Source organism: Oryzias melastigma, linkage group LG12, assembly GCF_002922805.2.
Source record: "Oryzias melastigma strain HK-1 linkage group LG12, ASM292280v2, whole genome shotgun sequence".
Taxonomy (NCBI): Eukaryota; Metazoa; Chordata; class Actinopteri; order Beloniformes; family Adrianichthyidae; genus Oryzias; species Oryzias melastigma.
The window spans coordinates 20,841,409-20,864,384 of record NC_050523.1 but is presented as its reverse complement, the minus strand read 5'-3'; the positions used below and the strand labels follow the sequence as shown (position 1 = coordinate 20,864,384).

Below are 22,976 nucleotides of genomic sequence, written 5' to 3'. Positions count from 1 at the left end.
GGCCACATGAGCCACAAGGGAACTGAAAGACACACCTTAAGATGCAGCCGCACCAATCTCTGACCCTCCACAAGGCAGGACAACCCTAAAACCTACATCACCTGTATGGGGGCATGTGACTAAGGCTTAAGCAGCTGAGTGACAAGACCTTAAAGTTATGCACTCTTCTTAATTCTGTTGTTTTTATTGTGTCAAGGAAAGATCCTGAGATTTGGTGTAACATTTAAATTTTTCCAAATTTAGTTATATTATTATTATTTTAAGCACATAATGATTTAAAAATCCCAAGTAATGACCAGTTAAGGTAATGTTTATGCTTCATTCAGTCCTTGTGATGTCATTGAGGTCAATGAAGTGCACAGGGCCTTGATGCCAGTCAAAGCAACGCCAGCAAATGCTTATAGATACAACATTCTGTGATTGTGTACATTTTTTAACTGCTTGAGTTTGGCTGGTTTTACAGTTTCAGTGCATCACATCAGCATTTTGCCTGAACTGTTAAATGAACTGTTTGTTTACTTCTCATGTACATTCTTAAATAACCCTACAAGTCACTGAAGTATCGCAGCAGCCTCATTAGGTCAGTGGGTTTAACGTCTGTAAAGCTACATTGGCTGAAGTAAGCATAATGTCATGGAGCTTTATCCTCAGATGTTCTGAAACAGAAGCAGATCTGATGAAAGTATCCCTTTTCAACAACCAGTGATGACTGAAGCCTTGATTGAAGTCCTAAATATCACACTAACAGAGGAACTAACACTTACTGGAGTGTTGGTTACTACAGTTGAGGTTCAAGAACTGAACAGCTCTCCAAAAGGTCAGTCCTCGTGGAGCAAATATTAGAGAATGTTTACAGATAAATCATACGAAAAACTCCTTTATATTTATACTGGGGGGCAGAGTAAATATGGCACCACAGCAAAGCTGCCAGGAAAGGGCAGGAAGTGTAGTAATCAGTAAATAAACAGAGGCTAAAGCTTACTTTTAAGGAGTCACAGAGGAGAACTTCTGTCCACTTAATGCTATTCCCTCCACAAAGATGAATCTTTGCAGGGACACATATTTTCATGACATTATTCTTATAAATAATACTATGTATTAATGCAATCTGTGTTGCCCCCCTGATCCCGCGTCTGTTTAGATGTGCAGCACAGCTACACCTCGTGTGTGCGCTTTTTTTTCTTGCACATTATCCGAGGCTACAGCAGGAGACGATATAATGAGCATGCTGAGGTTTTCAGGCAGTGACAGCTGCTAAAGTAGGTGCATCGGCTCATTTGAACAGGTGAGGTGCAAAGTGCTGCGGGTAATGCAATCAATGCAGATGTGAGGTTAGAACATCACAAACAATTACATACTTTTAGTTCAACTAGAACCAAATAAATACAACAATATTTGCTTCAATTTGACATTTGATTACTATTTTATACATCTGCACATAATGCATCATTTATGAAGAATATCAAAATGAATAACAGTATTATCCAGTGAGGTTCATGCTTGGTGAGGCATTGACGTCATCACTCAGATTTACAAACTTATGAACCCTACAGAGTAGCTGATTCACCATTTGATTGACGACAGTTAAAATGTGCTGTTTAAAATTTCATTTTAACATTTTCCTTCCATTTACAAAATGTAGCATAGGAAAAAAAAAAAATCACCCAAAATGTTGTTATTGACTTACTTTAACTTATAAATGAAGTCTGTGCGCAGCTCCTTCTGAAGAAACACATCCCACACAGTTTCCTTTTCTTTCTTCAGTTTGAAAAGTCTCCCCATCTCAATGAAGATCACTGCCAGTGACGTGTCTCCACAAAATCCTGAGTTTAGACACGTAATCCTCTGTTTGGAAAATGATTCTAAACAATATTAAAGAATATCTGGACAGCTCACTTGACTTGCTACTGCTAACTCTATTATTCTTTAGCCGGTGTCGCATTCACCGGGCTGACCAGCAACCTCTGCCTTGAGCCACGTGTACTGTCTGACTGAAGTATTTCTAAAGCGCACTTGTAGTTGAGAAAAAGACTAAATAAGTCACAAACTGGCACCAATGTAATCAGACAGTTGGTAAGAAATAGAGAAATTAAGTAATTAAAAATAACGCATCGCATATCGAGCGAATGAGCTCTGCCGCGGTGCATCCCGCCTTCGCCCCAAAATAGTTCAGGACAAAAATGCTCGCTTTAGATTAATATTCTTCCCGCTGATCAAGTTACTGAAAACATCACGTGTCCAATGCTGAGTTCCTGATTGACAGATGCGACAGGACAACCTCAGATATTGAAATTCTGGTTGTGCCGCCCAATTCGCCGCGACCCGCCGCCAGTCCTCCGAGCCAATTGTGTTTATACCATTGACTTAACGTTGAAACTGTCCGCCTCTGCTGCACAAATTGCATTATTTTGTTTCTTTATTTTTAACATTTTATTGGGATTTCTGTAAAATAACTTGTTTTCTGAAATGTTGCTTTTTGTAATTGTTTTTGCTGTTTAGAATTTAGTTTGGATTTCTGAAATGTAATGTAGTTCTATTCACATTTGATTTGTTTCTCTAATAGTCTTTGTGATCTTTCATATGTTTTTGGGCTGAGTGATTTGTTGATGTGATTTTCACTCCAGGGCCACCGTATGCTTTAGATCAAAAGCTGTTTACTATTTAAAATTTGAGCACTGCACTCTAAATTGAAAAACATTCTGTTTTACATTGTTGTAATTGGCGCCCATGTGTTTTGTCTTGTGGCAGCTGGAACAGCTGCTTGTACGTGTGCACATGCACTCTTGGAGAATATTTTATTGTACGATTTTAAGCCTGGTAAACAGCTTCAGAGAAAAAACAAATGAAAGGATGGCGCCCCGGTTGGCTGTGTTTTGTTTTTCCTCAGATGAAGATCTATAGATCTATAAGCTAGATGGAAGGCTTGTTTAAAAATGATCCCACTTTCAGAGTTTTTCTTTTTTTAGTCTGCTGGTCTCACAGAGGTTGTTCTTTTTTGCTTTTAATCAATAGCAATATTATGAGTGTTGTTGTGTTTACGTTTATTTTAGCCAGATGTATTTTCCACTAAGAGGAAACACATAATTGCTTTGTATTGCTGTTCAACAAAATATTTATATTGGATCTCTACAAAATTAGAGATGATTGGTAGATTTTCTTTAAATAAAATCTGCCAATAGGGTAAAAAAAATAGTCTTACTAAAAAATGTTATTTTAAGAAATGTTTTTAAGTTTTCTCAAACTAAGATTATTAAAAAAAAAAAAAAAATCTTGATAAGACTTTTTTTGTTGTTGTTTATTGCTCATGCCAGCTCAAATGACATTCCAAAATAAATGCACGAATAATCATAGTCTGACAGAAGAAATTCATCTTATAATAATATCTGCTCCTACCAGTCACTGATTAACAATGACAAACAAGAAACAAGACAAAGTCATTCAATTAATTCTTACTTATAATTGCACCCTGTTCCTAATCTGATCGAGGCATACTTCAATTTCTTTCAATTAACATCCATCATTGTAATATTTTGTCCTTAAACATTTTTATAATTTAGTAACAGCTATACCTTTTTAAGTGTTCTAATGATTTACACAGTCTAATTGAAACGTGGGTCTGCCTCAGAGTTCTGCAAGCAAACGGGACTTTGTCATGATATTTCCTTTTACTACAAGCTGGTTTAAATGAAGACGGAATATTGGCTGGTAAAATTTTTAATTTGGTTTTTAACATGAACAACAACATTTTTAAATCAAGCAAATCCGGAAATTTAGGGCAAACAAATGCAAACAAATTATACATGTGTTCTTTACTGTCTTTTTTATGGATAATTCTCACTGCTCTTTTCTGTAACAGAAACAAAGGTTTGGTATGAGTGGAATAAGCTATTCCACATACTTCTGTACAATAATTAAAATAAGGAAGAATAAAAGAGCAGTGTAACATACGAAAGGAATTACTAATAATCTAATCCTTTACTTTGTGTAAATTTCCGATGTTTTTGTCAATCTTACTTTTTAGGAAATGAACATGTGATTTCGATTCGAGTTTATCCTGCATTACAACTCCAATTTTTTTTTTATTATTATCTTTTTGGACACTAATTTGTTCAATTTTGAGTGTTATATTTTCCTTATTTTGACAGTTACTGAAAATCATACATTTAGTTTTTTTTCCCAGTTTATTAATAATTTGTTATCATAAAACCATTTTTTGTCCTGAAACAATGAACAATGCAGGACAAAAAATAAGAATTTTTATTTCGTTTTTGAAATATGTTGAAATGACAATGGGTTTAGATGTACGTTTCTTTAAGCTGCACAAAACACTGAAAGTTTGACTGATTGCTTGATTGATTAATTAGTGCACATAATTAGTTTAAGTAGGTTTTTCTTCAACAGTTCTCTTTCTTCCTTTTCACTGTTTTTAAACTTTGTGTTTCTTTGTGTTTTTGTTTAAACTTTGTATTTTTAGTGTGAAATTGCATTCACTCATTCTGTACTCCATTTATAAGGTCAGACATCAGGGACGAATAAAAATGTTGAGCGCCATAGTCATTTATCTGCAAATACTGCTCTGGGGGGCCGAGATCAGGGATTTTTTTCACAGTAAGCCATTCATCCGTCACTGAAAGCAGCCCACCATGAATATCAGTTAAGAAAATCTACTGTTTTACACTCCTACACAACAGATGGCTCAGTGGAAAAGCATCTGCTGTGTTTATTAAAAAATGTTCTCACCTTGAGTTAATTTTTTTTTTCTTTTCAGAGAGATATCTTAACTGGACAAAACTGACCTCAATATAATCACAGATTCTTATTTCCTTACAGATAAACTGGGGATTTTATGTTGTGACTCAGACAGAAAATACTCCCAGAAAGAAACCAAGAAGTCGATAAACCACAAGTACATAGATTGACTGTAATCCATTCTTGCATGTTTGCCGTGAAGGGATAGCCTTTTTATTTAGCCTAATTTATTAGCCTGCAAGAAGCTTTTCCAAGGAGGTGTGCTCTGAAATTTGATCTCCACCTGAAAGTGTATCCGTCGTCTCTCTACAACGCACCGGGTTTTCAAAAATTGTTTAAAATTGTAATTGTTAGTGACATGCTCCACTTGATGGTGCAGGTCATCACTGATCAGGGCAAACGCTATAATACACACTATTCTCCCCTGTTCACAGTCATTTAGACGTCCATGGGTGCACATTTGGCGGCCGGCAGCTTACTCCATGCATACACTTACAGTATTTCTGCTTTTTAATTTATTTCCGCATAAGATGACCAGTGTCCAGTGGAGTTTTAGTCACATGACTCCACTTCTTGTTTGATTTATTTGAAACTGTGTTTATGAATCAGCACATTCTCATCCTCAACTTGTCACATTTTGACAAGCACCCCTCCACATCACTTTTTGATGTTTTGGGTGTCTTTTGACGTGCTGGTTGTTATAATTAAATCCGGGTTCCGAGCGTTTTGTAGGAGGTGGTATCAGAAACAGACCGGTCCGCTACTGGTACCCTGACCCGGTACCCTAACCCTAACTTGGTCCGCAAACCGTTACCACGTCATGTGACGGACGTGTGCGGTACTAGGCGCGCGGTTATGTTATTGTCCGGTAGAGCACAGTTCCAGTAATGCTTGGTCTGCATCTGGTACTGTGCACGTCCAGCACTGGGTTATGGTCCCGGCACGGTACGCGTCCTGGTACCAGTTTGCAGAACGGAGGCTGGGAAGCCCTGACTTAATTGGAACAGCCAGCACGTCAAAAAAACAAATAGTTGGGGACAACCAAAACATTACTTTTCGACGCGGAGGGGTCCTTAACCATGCGTCAATATGTGACGAGTTAGTAATAAGAATTTGATTTGATTTGATTTACACATTTAAAGTAGAGTGGGAGGACAAACCCCTAGAGATGGAACATCATGTTTTCAAGGAGGTCCTCCATTTCAAGAAATAATAACAAATAAGTAGGAACCAAACAAAATATTGCAAACAAAGATTAAATACACATAACAGAATCACTCACACACATAGTCCTCTAAATGCGGACAAGCCCGGCTTTTAGAATGAGAACCTTTTTTGGCATACTTTGAGCCACAAACAGATAGGACAAATTCAGCATTTTTTTTTTTTTTCCTTTTTTGAAAATCTTAAGTATAAGTTTTAGGTCTTTGATTTAATCAATCAGAGGGAGCTACAAGCAGCTGCTGGGTCTACTCCGCCATCTTCAAACGTGAGCTTCTAAATGTTTGTGATATAACATATGTTTTATTGTATTCTTGGATCATTTTAATGTGACACCCAGTAGGAGGGACTTATTGTTTAATCCGCAAGAATCCGTGGTGATATCAGTGTAACAGAAAAACGTCCAAAAGTTTTTATTTGGTCCAATTGATCTATGGTCCACACTGTTTCATTTCACTTCAATAAAAATATATATTTTTTGTGTGTGTTTTTAACATGTTCTGTAGAATTCTTCCTATAATGGAGAACATGTATTGATTTATGTTTATATACTGGAGATAACTGAGAATCAGGATCAGACACAAAAAATTCAGTTTGATAAAGCTCCTCATTGATGCATCCACTTGCAGACAAATAGTCTTTGTTTTCCTCATCCGAGCTGTTATCTGGCTTAAAACTGTACAGCTTGATAGCTCTGATATTGCTTGCCATTTTTGTTGCATCATTAATGTTAGCTTGGGGTTGTGAGGGTCTGTAGAGTAGGGAGTTTTAACAAAGGGATGATGGGAAATGAGGGCAAGCTCACTCTGTGCCAATAGTCCCACCCATAACTTAGAGATGAATTCTACTGAACTCCAAAACACGACATAATCATAATTAAAGACGACTTGGATCGCTTTACAACAAAAGATGATCGGAGTGGGACTTTAAGGAAAAATACGTTTGGGTTCTTATGGGTTAAAAAGTGTGAAGAGGCTTTTTTTCTTGTTTTTTTGTTTCTTGCCAGAGGATGAAGTACTTACGTTACCCTTCACTAACCTTGGCTCTCACTGTCTTCTTTTCCTTTTGATAAACAGTGTTTGTCTAAGAATAACCCACAACACCTAAAGACCAACAGTTTGTTTCCTTTACAGAAGAAAACTTCCCAGCACAAATACATATTTAAAGTATGAACAATGTAGAATTTTTACACAATGTGCTATTCTTTTAGTACCTTTGTGGTTTTTATCAATCTCTCACAATAAAATGATTTTCTCTGTATGTTTCATATAGATTTACTTCAACAGACCTGCATTGAGTAAATAAAAAAATAGTGACATGCAACTTGATATTTAGTCACCTTTTCAATTTTCTGTCTCTACAGGAGCACTTTTGTGTGATGGACGACTGAGGCACATCCTCTTCCCTCTGCTCCTCCTCCTGCGAGCTCCGCTGTTGTTCAGCTTTGGGGAACGCACCTGCCCCAACAGCTGTCGCTGCGAGGGAAAAACTGTCCATTGTGACTCTTCTGGGTTTTTAGAAGTGCCAGAAAACATCTCTGTGGGCTGCCAGGGCCTCTCTCTGCGCTACAATGAACTTCACACCCTGCTACCCTATCAGTTTGCTCACCTCAGCCAGATTCTTTGGATTTACCTCGACCACAATCAAATTTCAGTTATTGACAGCAGAGCATTTCAAGGGGTTAGGAGGTTGAAAGAGCTAATACTGAGCTCTAACCGGATCACGTCCCTGCACAATTCAACGTTTCATGGCATCCCCAATCTTCGCAGTCTGGACTTGTCATTTAATAAGCTTGAAATCCTGCAACCTGGTCAATTTCATGGTTTACGGAAACTGCAAAACCTTCACCTACGCTCCAACGGTCTCTCTAACATCCCGATTCGAGTTTTTCTGGAGTGTCGAAGCTTAGAGTTCCTAGATTTGGGCTACAATCGGATCAAGGCTCTTACCCGCACCACTTTCTTGGGGTTACAGAGGCTGATGGAGTTGCATCTGGAGCACAACCAGTTCACAAGGATCAACTTTTTTTTGTTTCCGCGCTTAGCCAATCTCAGGTCGCTCTACCTGCAGTGGAATCGTATCAGAGTGGTCAATCAGGGCCTTCCTTGGACTTGGTATACCCTCCAAAAACTGGACCTATCTGGAAATGAAATTCAGACCCTGGACCCAGCTGTGTTCCACTGTTTGCCCAACCTTCAAGTCCTAAATTTGGAATCCAACAAACTGTCCAATGTGTCGCAGGAGGCCGCGTCCGCATGGATTTCACTGACCTCCATAAGCCTGGCCGGCAATATGTGGGACTGTGGAACTGGCATTTGTCCCCTTGTCGCTTGGCTGAGAAATTTCCGGGGGAGTAAAGACACCACAATGATATGCAGCAGCCCTAAGTATATGCAAGGAGAGAAAATCATGGAAGTCACACGGAACCACGGCATCTGTGAAGAAACAGATTATGTTTTGACTGAAACACCCTTACCTACGCTGGAGCTAACTTCTGAGGGCACTGCTGAACCGACCTTCGCTCCCACTACCAGCTCTCCACCAATGCCACCAACCAACACTTTGGGCCCACTCCCACCTTTCAGACCTCGACCGATTCCTCACCCTACCTTTCCTGGCCATATGAGCAAAAATCCCAGGGACTCAGCAGTGCGCACTCGGCCCACTCACATACCCCCTCCAGAAATGGAGCATATGACTCTGCACAAAGTAGTGGTGGGTAGCGTAGCCCTCTTCTTCACTATGTCCCTAATCTTGACAATTATTTATGTGCTGTGGCGACGCTACCCAGGTGCAACTAGGTTGCTCCAGCAGCGATCCATGGTGGGACGGAAACGCCGCAAAAAGAGTCCGGAGCCGGAGCAGAACCTCAGCTCCCAGCTTCAAGAGTATTACATGAGCTACAACCCCGCTGCTACCCCAGAAGCATTGGAGGTGCTGGGCAATGGCACTGGTTCCTGCACCTGCACAATTTCTGGCTCCAGGGAGTGTGAGGTATGATCCCCCGCATCAGCCTAAAATAAAAACTCTAAATCAAATTACAAGGCTCATCCGAGAGGTAAATACATTTATCAAGTATGACCCCTTAAAAAGACACTTTTAACCCACGTTAACCTACACACCCTTGACTCTATTTTTTATGCCCCAATCTCAAACGTTAGATGTTTCCAATTATTCAAAGTTAGACTCCATAGCTAATTTAAACAACTGTTTACATTTGATCCATAAAAGAAACGGAAACTTGACAACGTTATGATTGTGACTACATTTACATGCCATCCAATATTCCCGTCCTATTCCAGATAACCTTACAGATAAGATAAGGCGCAGTTATTTAATTATGTTATTTGGAATGAAGTCATACTTCAGATAAGCCATGCAAAGAGATGTAAGGAATGCTGATTTTATGTGAAACATCCTTGCACTGCACATTACTCCCAGTCAAAAGCAGAGGATCTGCAAACTAATAGGCTAAATGGTTCCACTTGCTGACTATATATGCTTTTAACTTAGAACATGAAAAACATCATGCAGTCAAATCGGTAAATAATCAGCAATGTTTTTTTTTCTGTGTGTAGTTGTAGATGGAAAAGGACCCTAGCCTTATTGGTCAGTGACAGTGTATTATTTTGAATATTTTTGTGGAATCTGTACAGAGAAAAACTTACTTTCTGAGACACAATAAACACATTATTTTGAATTATGCTTAGTATAAACCTTTTTTTTAATATAGTGGGTATGTAAATGTAGTCATTGACACAAATTAAAATGTGAGTTTTCTGAGCTCATTTACAAAGCTTTAGTTTTTGAAAAATAAAACTAATGAATGAATAATTGGAAACTCTGACTAATTTGTTGACCCCACTAGTTTGTTGATCCCCCCACTTCAAATCAGCATGCTTCTCTGTTTGGCTTGTGTGTCGCCTGTGTGTATGTAAAAAGATGTATGAACTGGTTAATTACTGTTTGTTACAGTTAGACGTGTGAAATCAACCGCTTAAGTTCGAAAAAACTGTAACATATTTTTTTTTAATTATGATCATGATTATTTTTTACTATTATTTTAATTAAAAAAATAAAATAACGGTAACATCTGACATATTTTTTTGCAGTGAAAATATTTGATTGCCGAAAAAAAGCCAGATTTTGTTACTTCAGCATAGTTTGGTTGAAATAATGAATTGTTTACTTTAATCATGTGCTTAAAAGGTGTTAACATGAAGCGTGTGTATTTCCGCTCTAGGTTATGTATCTAACACAGATTGGTTTGTGACCTGATTGGTTGTTGTGTCTGTGCACTGTCACTTGGCATTCACTGATCCTCAAAGTTTGACTGACATGATGCTCAACGCTTAAGTGAGGAAGAATTATGGTAATCTGCTGAGTGAAAAGGCAATATAGGAATGGGAAAGCTTTTAATTTGGCTTAAATGTAAATCTCTCTGCTGTGATAAAGGAGTATTTTTTATAAGGCAGGGTAATTGCAGTCAACCTCCTGAAAACATTTTTAATCTCTGTTTGCAAATATAGCCTTAAAGCACTTAAAATATTCATCAGTGAGCCCTAAAGTCTATCAATTACTGAGGAGACTTTTTGCTTAAGTAAACAGTTTTCTGATCAAATGGCAAGAAAAAGAAAAAAAACATTAACAAAACTTATTTTTAATTGACACAGAATTGGCATCAGTTTTAGTTAAAATGACAGCCTGACTTTTCTATCTTAAGAAGTGAGAGCTATAATACTAGAGCAGAGGTGCCCAAACTTTTCCACCCAAAGGGCCGAAATTTAAATGGGATCTCAGTCTGCAGGCCAAATACAATATTTTTTTTGCATCTCTTGAAATAAAAGAAGAAAATAAAGAATATGGCTTAATTTATTTATTTTGATTCTGTATTCATTAAAATAACACACATTATTATATAGACTTAAGTCTTTGAAACCTTTAACAACAAGGCCTCACTGACCATTTTAAACCGAGAAACAAGAAGAAACTAAGACAAACTTTCTTTAAATGAAAACAGCAAATTGGGATCCTAATGAGAGACGTGGAGCTGGTCTTTTGATTTTATCGGTTTGGCACTGCCACTCCATTTTGGCTAGCTGAAAAAGGCCGCTAAAAGCATCGGAAGTGACCGTGAAGGCTCCTCAGAATTTCCAACACACGGAAAAAGCCCAGAGCTGACTTACTTGAGGGTTGTTTCACCCATAGCTGCAGGCAAATAAAGTGCTAACAGCGCCAACTGGGGGCCAAAAGTATATTACAGCTGTATAGATTTGGAACACCATAGAGAATCAACGAGAAACAGGTAAGGGGTTTTAATTAACCACTCTGCGATTTCCACAGCAATGACTTAGTGGGCTAAAAGATAACCTTTGGTGGACCAAATTTGGCCCACGTGCCCCACTTTGGGCACCCATGCACAAGAGCCTTAGTGTAGATTGCAGTTAAAAATGTTACTTGTTATCAGTTGCCTGAGAAATGTCAAAAAGAGACCTAAAAAGATGCTTGACTCATTTAAATGTTTGCTCCATATGTAATGGAATCTATTGTTTAAATACATTGGTTAAAATATTTTAAAATCAATGTTTTTAAATGAAAAACAAGCTGTATCTGTACCTTTGGCTGTATTTAGGATCAGGACTGAGTATGAACTGGTCAATCAGATGCCTCAATAAATGTCTGTGGTCTCACATCAAACGTTTGAAACATTTGATTGACAGATTCTCCCGAGTCCGCTTTAATGGATTGGCGAGAATGGTTGCCATTGAAATGTAGACTTAGATCAACTTGGACCAATCACTGCTTACTGCCGACATCTGGCTCCAATATGTCCGTATCGTGAATAAAAGGTGACTGAATTGGCTATTTCGTTAGAAATGGAAGCACAGCATTTTGAGGGTAGCACACTCCCTCAGTCCAGTTCTGATATGCAAAGATCTGTACACAAAAGAATAAAATGAAAATTGAAATATTTAAGCTACATTCAAAAACAACTCCAGAAAAATATAATTCTAGACATGTTTGTTAGTGGCTAAATCTAGGTTTTCAAACGACAGTCTTTTTTGAATAGAATCTAAAGAATTCAATAGGCTATACGAGTCTTCATAAATGTCTCTCCCGTTGATCTTTTTGGCCCTTCTTTTGACTCTTTCACTCTGTCTCTAGGGACTGTTAAAGCTGATCTGAACTCCAAATGCAACAAGGCTCTTGTTCCACTTGCAAGTAAACTCTAAAGTGATTTATTAACACTGTGAATGCAAACAAACAGCCCATAAAGCAAAAGGATAAAAGAGCTGTGCACTTCAGATAAAGCAAGAATCACACAAAGCTAATATATATATATATTTTTGTTCTGTCAAAAATTATAGTGAAAAGGTAAAAGGACCAGGAGTACTATCTGATTTTCTTCTTTGCACTGTTTTTTCGTCATGGTCAATGCTTGTATCAGGCTATTCAACCCACATACAGGCTGTTTCTGTAACAAGGTGATGTTTCCAAGCAGTTTGATCTCAGGATTTGAGTGAAAACAACTCAAACTCAATGAAGATGTAGATTATTTTGATACTTTTTGCCTAATTTAGCCAAGTCTGTAGCATTAATAGTCCAAAAAAAAAAATAAGTCAGTGGTACCTGTGTGGTTGAAGCCCCTACTTGCGACTTTCCTTTAAATACAATTTAACATTTTCAAAATAAAATAAAGCACTTATTGTTTTGGCTTATAGATCATTAATAATCAGTTCTGTTCTACACATTTGCTTAGTTTTCATATACAGTCTTTATTAACCACATGTCCTTTAATAAACATGTTTGAGGAAGAACCTGTCCATTGGTTGGATATTGTCATCAAGAACAGTCCACTGACCCTCAGATGCAGAGACTTTACAGTAAAGCTGCTGTGCATAAACCTCCTCATTAAAAAAAGATGAATGGACATTTGGAAGCTCTCTGCTGCATAAATCATAACACGCTGGCCAACAGTAATGCCAAAGAGTGATGCAGTCAGATGAATCACCTGTCACCATATCTTGAGTGGGTGGGTGACTACAAAAAAGCTCCAAACATTGGACCGGTAATGTTGTTGGTACACTTCAGAGCCACCACGTTGCCAGCTTTTATGTAAATCAGCACAAAATTGTTTAATAATAGTAATTTTCTCTACTCTTTTTATAAAAACATTGCTGTTCCAATGCAGCTTGACTTGAAAAAGTGAAAGTGGTTCCGTTCTCTCGGAGGGTCAGAGGAGTTTGAAAATGATAGGAATCGTCATTTAGAGCAATATCTTTATTTGTGCTGCTAAAAAAGGAAAAGAAGGATATGCAAATACCTGCAAGACAAGAAAAAATACTATTTGATACACTTCAGACAAAGAAACCATAGAACAGACACTAAATCAAGTGACTAGAGCACAAATGTCAAAGTCAAGGCCCGGGAACCAAATCCTACCTGCTGGGTAATTATCTACGGTCCACCAGATGATGTTATTTTATTGTCATTAACGACCTGATTTTATTTTGTGCTAGTAATATATCAAAGCAACACTACAATTATAGAGACTGAAAAATCGGTTAAAATCATCTATGATCTTTTTTTTTGGGAGACACAGTGTTTTACATCACTTTGGTGTCATCATCATCTCCCTCCTTCTCACTCATGGTGCAGAAAGAAATAAACATAACCGGATAAAATAACTAAAGAAAAAGCGTTTTAAACATATAAAAATAAATGTTTATCCTGTTCAGGCCATGATCTAATGTGTGTTTTTGATTTGGGTCCCAGTGTGTGATTTAGTTTGATGACTATAGGCTGGTGCTGCCATGCTGCTCTCACACCGCCCTTGGAAACACACAATTAAGCAACCACTTCCAGTGAGAAGTCTTTATAAACACGCATATTTGTGCATTTCTGCGTTCAAAGCTCTTGCATACACACATTGCTGTACACGTCTTTAAGTCAATTTTTAGGACCTGTCTTTGGGCACATTGAGAGTTAAACCTGCGGAACTTTGACCAGTCAAGGACTTAACTTTAATATAGAGACGTTGGGATTGTGTCCTTTTTAATTCTCTGAAGTAGCAAGAATTTGAAAATAGATTCTGAAGGAAAAAGTAATAATTGTAATTTGTGTTGGAGCAAGATTCATCAATAATATGTCTAAATTCCTCCCCTACTCACTATGCAGTTGCAGTGCACTATGCAGTGCAACTGCATAGTGCACTGCATAGTGCACTATGCAGTTGCACTATATGGTGCGTTCGCCATTTTCTACTGCTGTCCGAACCTACAATTCCAAAATTGAGTGCACTAGAAATTTCCCAGAAGTCTTCGCTACATTAGGGAATATAGACCACACTGCATTACTGTAGAACAATTTTTGCGAAAAAAAATGTGTTGAAATGTACATTTTTTATAACTATCCACATTTTCACCATCAGAACACGATGGATTCACGAATAGTTGTCGTGAAATGTTGGTATTGATTCAATTTGCACTTCGTGAATTTTGTGACGAAAGAAAAGCAGTGATCATCGTGTCTGAATTGCTTTTAAATCCAGGGCACTATATAGCCCCGCACTATAGTGTTTTTTAGTAGTTAGGGAATAGGGTGGGAATTCGGACTTAGCCCAAGTCTCTTCCAACTGTGAGTCTATACACTAGTATTGGGTAGTGAGTTGAGTGCATTCTTGAACCCATGTCACATCCGGTATGAAATGTAGCAACAGAGAACTTCTCTAAATCAAGGTTCACCTTCGTGGTTCAGTTGGGGTTACAAGACCTCGCCACCATGCAAACTAAAGCAGATTAGCAAGCTATTCAACCACGGAGCATTGAAGTCTTTAAAATAAATCACCAGTTTCCACTGCCTTTGAAATGGCTTAGTCATATTTTTTCTATAAAAGTCTTCATGCTGAAAAAAAAATCTAGTGTGCTAAACTGAAGAGCTTCTTTTTTGCTTCACCAAAATATATATATTTTCTGATCCTTTCTGACCACCTTAACAATGTTTTGATGAAGGTTAGCTCTGAATAAGCAAAGTTAGGGTTGATGTGGAAGCGAAAACAAATCCAATCAATCTCTATTTTGGTGAATATGTGATATATTGATACACAGAGCCAAAGTGTGCAACAGAGTTTATCCAAAAACAGGCACCTTAGAAATAAGTTGAAAATTCTTACCCCTTTGACAGATTTTCTTAAAATAAACTAAATCTGCCAGTGGGGTTAGAAACTATGTAGAATTAATATTTTAACAAGAAAAAAAATCTAGTCACAAGGACATGTTTTCTTAAACAAAGATTATTTTTCTATTGAAAAAAAACTTTTTGATAAGATCAGTGTTTGTGCAAGACAGAAAATAAGATATTTTCTTTTTTGAAACATTGATCCTTTTGCTGTCTTAATACAGTTATTGAAGTGCTACAGATAAATAAATGCCAAAAGTGAAAACAAATAAAAAAAATAAATAAATTACTGTTAACTTCTGATATAAAGCAAAGTTAAAAGAGAAGGGTTCCAATGAAAGACTTTCTGATGTCAACACTGATCTAAAAAGAATACTTTTCTGGGTAAACATTGTCTGTGCGGAGGTTTGTCTCACACCACCAGAAAGATTGTTCCTGATTGTAGCTGCTAAAATTAAAACTGATTTGTTCAGCCCTGGCACAAGCAGAAAGTCTGCCCTTGAGCTTCTCAGAATCTGAGCTGGTTCATAAAGAACCAACATGCTGGAGATGTACTTTGGTGCGACACATGGAGATAATTGAACACATACAGAGCTGTTTCAAAGTCAATTCTCTGAGCGACAGGAAGTCGGTGCAGAGATCTGAGGACAGAACTGATGAGGTCATACTTCCTGGTTATAGTCTGGACCTGAGCTAGAGCGTTCTGGATGAACTGCAGACGCCTTAAACACATTCACGTAGACTCAAGATAAAGGCGTTAATATGTTCCTCTAAGTGTAATTTAAACAGTGTATGTTTGATGCTGCCAATGTTTTTAGGCTGGTAAAATGCAGATGATCTGTGACCATCCCTGGACTCCTAACCTGACTTCTATGTATTAGAAAAAATAAATTTAGGGTAACTGTAATTTTTTTTTCTTTTGTTTTACTGGGTCATCTGTGATTATTTTAGTCTTGTCTATAATTAGCTGGAAAACGTAATTTTGCATTTGTCGTACACTATTACAAAGTGCTTACAAAGCCCTTTTTTAATAAGTGGGAGTGTACTATAATTGGAAAACATCAAATATCCTCATTTAATAATGCTGAATTGACGTGACAAATTCAGCATAGTAGTTAAGCTTCAAATTTACATTTAGAGCGGCTGCCAGGTTTTATTCAATTTACCGTATTTTCCGCACGATAGGGCGCACTAATTTAAATATGCACTGCCAATAAATGGTCTATTTTTGAACGCACCAAATTATAAAGAGCATAAGAGAGACAACAGAGTTAGAGAAACGTCTGTACATCATTATGACTTTATTAACTGTATTAACTGTAATTCTAGACTATTTTTGACATGCTACACATTAGCCAAGTTAGATGCGTTAGCATCATCACAATATCTGTAACTCCCAACCTAGTTTTTAACACGTAATAAACAGACTATCACTAAAAAGAAAACCCAATTGCAACTACGCTAACTCTCAACCTTCCTAGTAACATAAAAAAACACTCTGACACCACTACACGTTAGCTAGATTAGCCACATTAGCATATTCACAAGTAACATTCAACCACATTTTTTTGAGAAAGCGCCTCTCAAAATTGCTTCAACATCAAAGTTAAATAGACCTAGAAATTAACACTCAGATTTTGGACTTCACTTTCGTTTGATGATGTCACCGATAGTTACCGTTCAGTTAGCGTTAGCGTAGAGCTTCCAGCTCTCAAATATACATAACAAAAGCGGTTGTATAACTTTAAAGCGGTTGTATAACTTTAAAGTCATGTTAAAACAAAAAGTCATTACTTACATTTAAATGTAAACCTCTGGGCTTCAGAGCGAACTTGTGAAGAAATTCGCTTCTTCGCGGAACTCCCTTGTGAGGGAGGGGCCTGTATCACTTCTGTTGGAGGGGAGGATTTAAAAAAATATATTTTTCAGACACCAATTGCACTTCACAATCCCCTTCAAATAGAGGAGCAGGGAGAAGGGAGGAATTCAGATTGGGCCTTGAAGGCCTTTGTCAGCTATTGTCAATGCAAAGAACCTTACTTAATATTTAATAAAAAAGATTTTTTTTTTTTTTTTTTTGGCAAAAGTGTGTTTTTATTTCCATCATTGTTAAAAGTTTTTCAATGATCTCTGCTCTTGAATTGATGTGGCCTAATAGATGAAGTGTTAAAATAAAATGACTTCAGCTTTTTCTCGCTTCCTTCATGCTTCCATAGTATGTCTCAGTTGCTGCAGCTTGACTGCAGTTTCCCAGACAATGAAAGCGTTGTTATGAATCTGTGGTAAACTGCAAATATTTCAGTGCCAATCACTGCTGAAGGATTGCTTCTGCATACCATTTCCATAATCCCATCCTCGTCATTTCAAAAACATCTTTTAGACATCACTGATGAATGTGACAGTCGCTTATTCAAAAGTGCTCTACACTGTTGCTTCTTTCAAGGCTTTAATAATTGAGAAGTTTGCCTGGTTTAGTTTGATGAAAGTGCCATCGAGCTGGTCTCCACAGCAGGCTGTGTGGCTTTTCATTATGGCTCTGTGAACCACCAGCAGTCCCTGCAGATGTCAATGAGTAGGAACAAAAGCCAGCAGAACAAATTTACCCTGCTGTGGTTTAAATTCTGCGAGGTATTGAAAAGACTGACAAGCACAGCAGGAAACAGTGCACTGTCTCTTTCACTTTAAACTTCAACTTTTTTGTGGCAGAAAACTTCTGACATAGACATCTTTGCAAATCCAGATATGTCCTGCTGTGTGCTTTAACTATAAGGGTACTGACAGGTTCAGAAATACTTACATGACGATCAGATTTGTGCTGCACAATGTAAATGTGTGCTGTGCGGTGAGAGGGGGAAATTAAAATTACAAATTTTGTAAAAAGTGACTGCAAAGCAAAAAAAATCCACTTAACATTGAAACATTTATCAAATGGGAGGGGAGAATATTGAGGTTGCAGGCTTAGACTATACACTTAAACACTTTAACTACCCAACTAGGACCAAAAAAAAAAAAAAAAAATTGTTATCTGCTACTTATTGACACACAATCAGTGTCTTCAAGTATTTGATTTCTAAATGTTCTGTTTTTTCTAGTTGAGTAGACAATTAAAGGGTTAAGGCAAGTATATCATTGCATTTATTTTGCAGATTTTTCTCCAATACATTTTTAAAAACCTCTGCAACCAAGTAGTTTGAGCTAGTAGCTAGTACCTATTTGGAACACCAAGGGGGGATTACTTTTCTCCAGTATCTACAATGTTTGCAACCAACAGGAATGTCCAACACATTCTTATCACCAAGTGGTCACATACTGATGTTTGGTTAAGGTCCCTTCCGCGTCACTTTTTGACGTTTTGGGTGACCCCAATGTGTCATCTTTTGACATGCTGGCTGTTCTGGTCTGCAACCATCGGGACACGGTACCGGATGTGCACTGGTCCTCGGGACGCATTCAGTAACCTAACCTTAACCCGGTATTGGTTCGCGTCTGGTGCTACGACTGGTTTGCGACCTGTACTGCGTAGAGCATCTGGTCCGATGTTGGGTTTGGGTACCGGTGTGCTACGCCTTGCAGTACTGGACCAGTTCTGGTTTGCGGCCTGGAGGTTGGGGACCCTTGATTTAATGGAAAGAGACAGTACGTCAAAAAATGACGGTTCAGGTACACCCAAAAAGTTATTCAGAGAGGTCCTTAACCAAACTTTACTATGTGACAACTTGGGAGTGGGAATGTGTTGGAATGCCACTGATGAGCTCCCTTAAATGAGGCTGAAAAAAAGCAAAAAAAAAAAAAAAAAACACCCCCTTAATAACAGCCATGGTAACGATGATTCTCCTGTTCAAAGTGAACACATACTTCATTTTTCCACTTAGACAAAATTCTTGGCACCATAATAATTTAGAATGTTTTGGATTATTGTGACCGACAGACTTCTCACAAGATTTTCCTCCAAGTGAGACTAAAGGCTAGCTAGCAACAGTAATGCTATGCTATCTATATACAGGGCGTTGTGGCATTTACTATATGGTGTTCACACCATCACTAACAAAATCACTAACCTGTAACTGTTTTTATTTACTTACTTTGTTTTATTCTGTTTTATTTTATCATATTTATTATTTTTTTTTGCGTATTTTAATTCTATGACATGTCTTGGGTGTGTGTAAATTTTGCCTCTTTGCCAGGACTCCTTTGAAAAATTTGATTTTTTTTTTTCCTGGTTAAATTATGGTTAAATAAAGAAATATTCTCAGAGTTGGAAGACGTTGAAGAGGCGGTGCAAAGTGGTGTAAGTCTGGTGAATCTTGCTCTTTTTCTTTCTTTCTTTCAAAGCTCTATTCTGATATATCAAAGATGTGGTGTAATAGAAGTCTGCCAAACATACTTCAATTATTAGTTTCTCCTTTGTGATCAGTTTACCACTGGTTGGCACTTACATTAATTCAAAGGGACACAATCCATAAGTCACAACCAAATCGGAGTCCCTGATTGGTCAAAGTTCAACTGGTTTACCATTGACATGTACAGAGATAGACAAAATGCCTGTGATGTCACCCATAGAAAATCCACACCCCTTCCACTGGAAGCAAGCTCGGGAGAATCGATCAAACGTTTTAAACATTCGAGGTGGGGGCCAGCGGGCACCACATGCTTTATTGAGGCATCTGATTGGTCAGTTTATAATTTGAACATCTCGTGACAAAATACATAATGAAAAAAAAAGAAGTGTTAGCAAGAACATGTGTGAAAAGAAGGTAAGAGAGGAAAAAATAAATAATCTGACAAATATAGAAGTCTATGGAACTTCGCTTTCTGGGACCAGCTGGTACTTCATGTTTGGAAAGCGAGGGGAAACGTGATACTTTGTCCCGTTCTCATAGACAGTCAAGGGTTTTGACTCATGCTTTGTGTACAAACAGAATTAAAAACTTGCATGAACCTAACAGTTTTGTATGTACAAGCCTAAAAGGTCAAATATATCTGCGTATACATTGAGTTTTCTTTGAAAGTAGGGGCATGAACATCTGTTTTGGCAGCACAGCTTAAGACTTCAGGTGTTGACAAGGATTTCTGCTTCGTGTTAGTCTACAGTCATATGGAGTCAAATGCTCTAAAAATCTTGCTTTGGACATTTTTCATGGTTGTGTGCCAAACCACACAAGAATTTTTTCCTCAGTCCTTTTTGTTCTTTCACATCTCCTTCATTTCCTTTTCCTTATTAATGCTGCACATGGAGCACAAACACACTGTCATGTTATTCTGTTACGTTCATTTTTAAAAGCTTTTTATTATTAATGCTTTTATGAGCTGTGTTGAATTTCAAATGAGCATAAACAGAGAACAGGAACTGTTGTTGTTTGAACCATGTTGGACTCACAGTTGCAGGACAGATAGACGAGCGCCATCCCAGCATCATCTGTCACTGCAGCGTCACTCTGTGACGTTCTGTCTCAGCCTTTCAAACAGCACCTGTTCTGCCTCTAGTTCGGTTCTGTGACTAACTCTGGAGGAGTCACAGGGACAGAACGAAATATTATATAACAATCATTTTGCACAGCACAGACAGCCCCATGGAAGACTCCTCAGGGGTGGAACAATGTGACTCTATAAGATGAGCTTTTGTTAAAACATCAGAAAACACAACAAGACAAAAAAAATAAAAAATGAGTAAATTTTAAGCCTAATTTAAAAATCTGGTCTGTATTTCAGTGCTCCAAACTGGTAAAGTAAGCTGCTATGTGTTACAGTTCAAACCATTTTTTTGTCTATTACAATCACTCGTATGTAGTGATTCTGTGATACACAGATTCTTGCAGTTTCATCTTAATTTAAAGGTATAGCGCTAAGCTAGCGTTTACATTTTCCTCTTAACGGTGATATATTTCTTAGCCGCCCGCAATCTTCTATTCTATTCAAGACATCAAAGTGGATCACAGAGAGACGGAAGTACAGCTGAAAGTGCCGTCATTCAGACGCAGCTCCTGCAGTAGATGGTGGACCTCACCGTCCTGAGAGAGTCTCTGAATGATCTCATGAACCCAGACGTGGACACGTGATTACCGATGCTTTTGGAGAGCTCCTTAAAGTAAAATAACCTGATCTCTAAACATCATCCATGTCCTTCATGTAAATAAAATATTCAGTCAATACTTCCATGTGGTGGTGAGGTTAAAGAAAAAAACTTTAGGCGGTAGCTTAACTTACATGCATCTGGAGAATCAAAAATAGACCAGATGCCAAAACGATCCGCTGCACGATGCGAGCCTTCCACCGAGGACCGCGGCGTGTGGTGGTGCGGCAAGGGTGCCGAATGGAAGCGGCCTCCGTTCCGCCCCGCTCCCGCATCCAGGGTGAACCAGGCGTAACATTACAGTTTTTGCTCAAAAGCTATCAACTTGTAGTAATTATTTACTATCTTTCAAAAGTGTGGAACACCTTTCGGCTTGCCTGCTGGCACTTGACAGATGAACTTTACCACACAAGGTGGTCAACCAATTTTTTTATCCAAACTTAAGCACAGATTTTTATTTTTTTTTCAGTGTTTTCTGCAGAGGCGCTCCCAGATGGTTGTATGTAACAAACCATCTGGTGCGTTGTGTTATGATTTGATTAGGTCACTCACAGCAGGCGCAGCGCACGCAAGTGTCTGTGCATTGATGCAGTCCAGCTTTGCCGAGGGAAGTCTTCTGAAAAAAAATATAATCAGAATCACAATTCCTTAAACAACAAATGTTTGGACGTCAATTTTTCACTAAGGCATTAAGCAAAAATGACCCATAAAATAATGTATTTGCAGTGACTATTAGTATTTTTGGTTGCTTCCTCGACTATGAATAGCAGCAGCAAATGAGGTGTTTATTTATGTGTAAATGCTTGCTAGCCGGTAGCTATGCAGCTGTCCAGTGCAAATGACTTGCAGTTTGTGAACACAGTTGTCACAATGTCCTACTTAAACATTCAAGCACACAATCCTACTTTATGCCAATAAACACCTATTTAAACCTGGGATTCCTCCATTAAACGTCTGACACTGAAATTAAAGAAACAAACTGACTCCATTTAAAGTGGAAACAAGGTTAAAGCACATTTATAAGTCAGATAGATACTACCTGATATACTTGTATAATTAAAAAATGTGTGAATAAATACACCACAAACCTATGAACTCAGTCATGTTTGAATGAACATCATAAAAATCGGTGTGTGAAATCTTTGATTCATGTCGTTGGCTTTCACAACCAAACATCTTGCGAGATTTCTGTGTATATGTCATTAGTTCACTGTTGATTAGCAATGCGTCAACATTAAATCAAAACTGTACTTATCCAAATGCCAAACTATAACTGCCAGCTGTGTTCTTTATTCCCTCCTGCAGTGTTCAGAAAATGCCAGTAAAGCTGAGTGTGTAAACGCCCACACATTTAGTAAGAGACAAAACACAGGAATCCACTGAAGTGGCTGGATTGTAGTTTAGCTGTAAAATTTGAAAAATATGCAACCACTCAGCTTGCAACGTGAGCATTAGGTTAACTGTTGTGGTTATGTGGCTTTGGTGTTAATCTAAAAATGTGAATTTGTGTTTAAAAAAATTGACAAAAGACATGCATTTTGTGAGGTTAAACGGTGTTACTTTAGAACAGACCTCACGCAGAAAATCCTTAGTTTGGAAATATTGCAGTGGTGCATAATTACATCACGACACTTGTAGATTAGTGCTTAGAAAAAGCCTAAAAAAGCAAGAAGTTGGGGAGATTTCTGTTGTATATGTTGCACCCTTGAAAATAGACAGGACTCCGTCTTCATTTTGGCAACTTTATTCGCCCCGAACC

General features: G+C 37.9%; 1 protein-coding gene across 1 annotated transcript in view; it reads left to right on the top strand.

Moving 5' to 3' along the window:
• lrrtm4l1 (leucine rich repeat transmembrane neuronal 4 like 1) overlaps positions 1-22,976 on the top strand; it is a 125,564-nt gene that overhangs the window by 48,474 nt on the left and 54,114 nt on the right. The window contains exon 2 of the mRNA XM_024298858.2: positions 7,334-8,964. Coding sequence (XP_024154626.1) covers positions 7,334-8,964 — 1,631 coding nt within the window. The remainder of the gene's footprint in view (positions 1-7,333; positions 8,965-22,976) is intronic.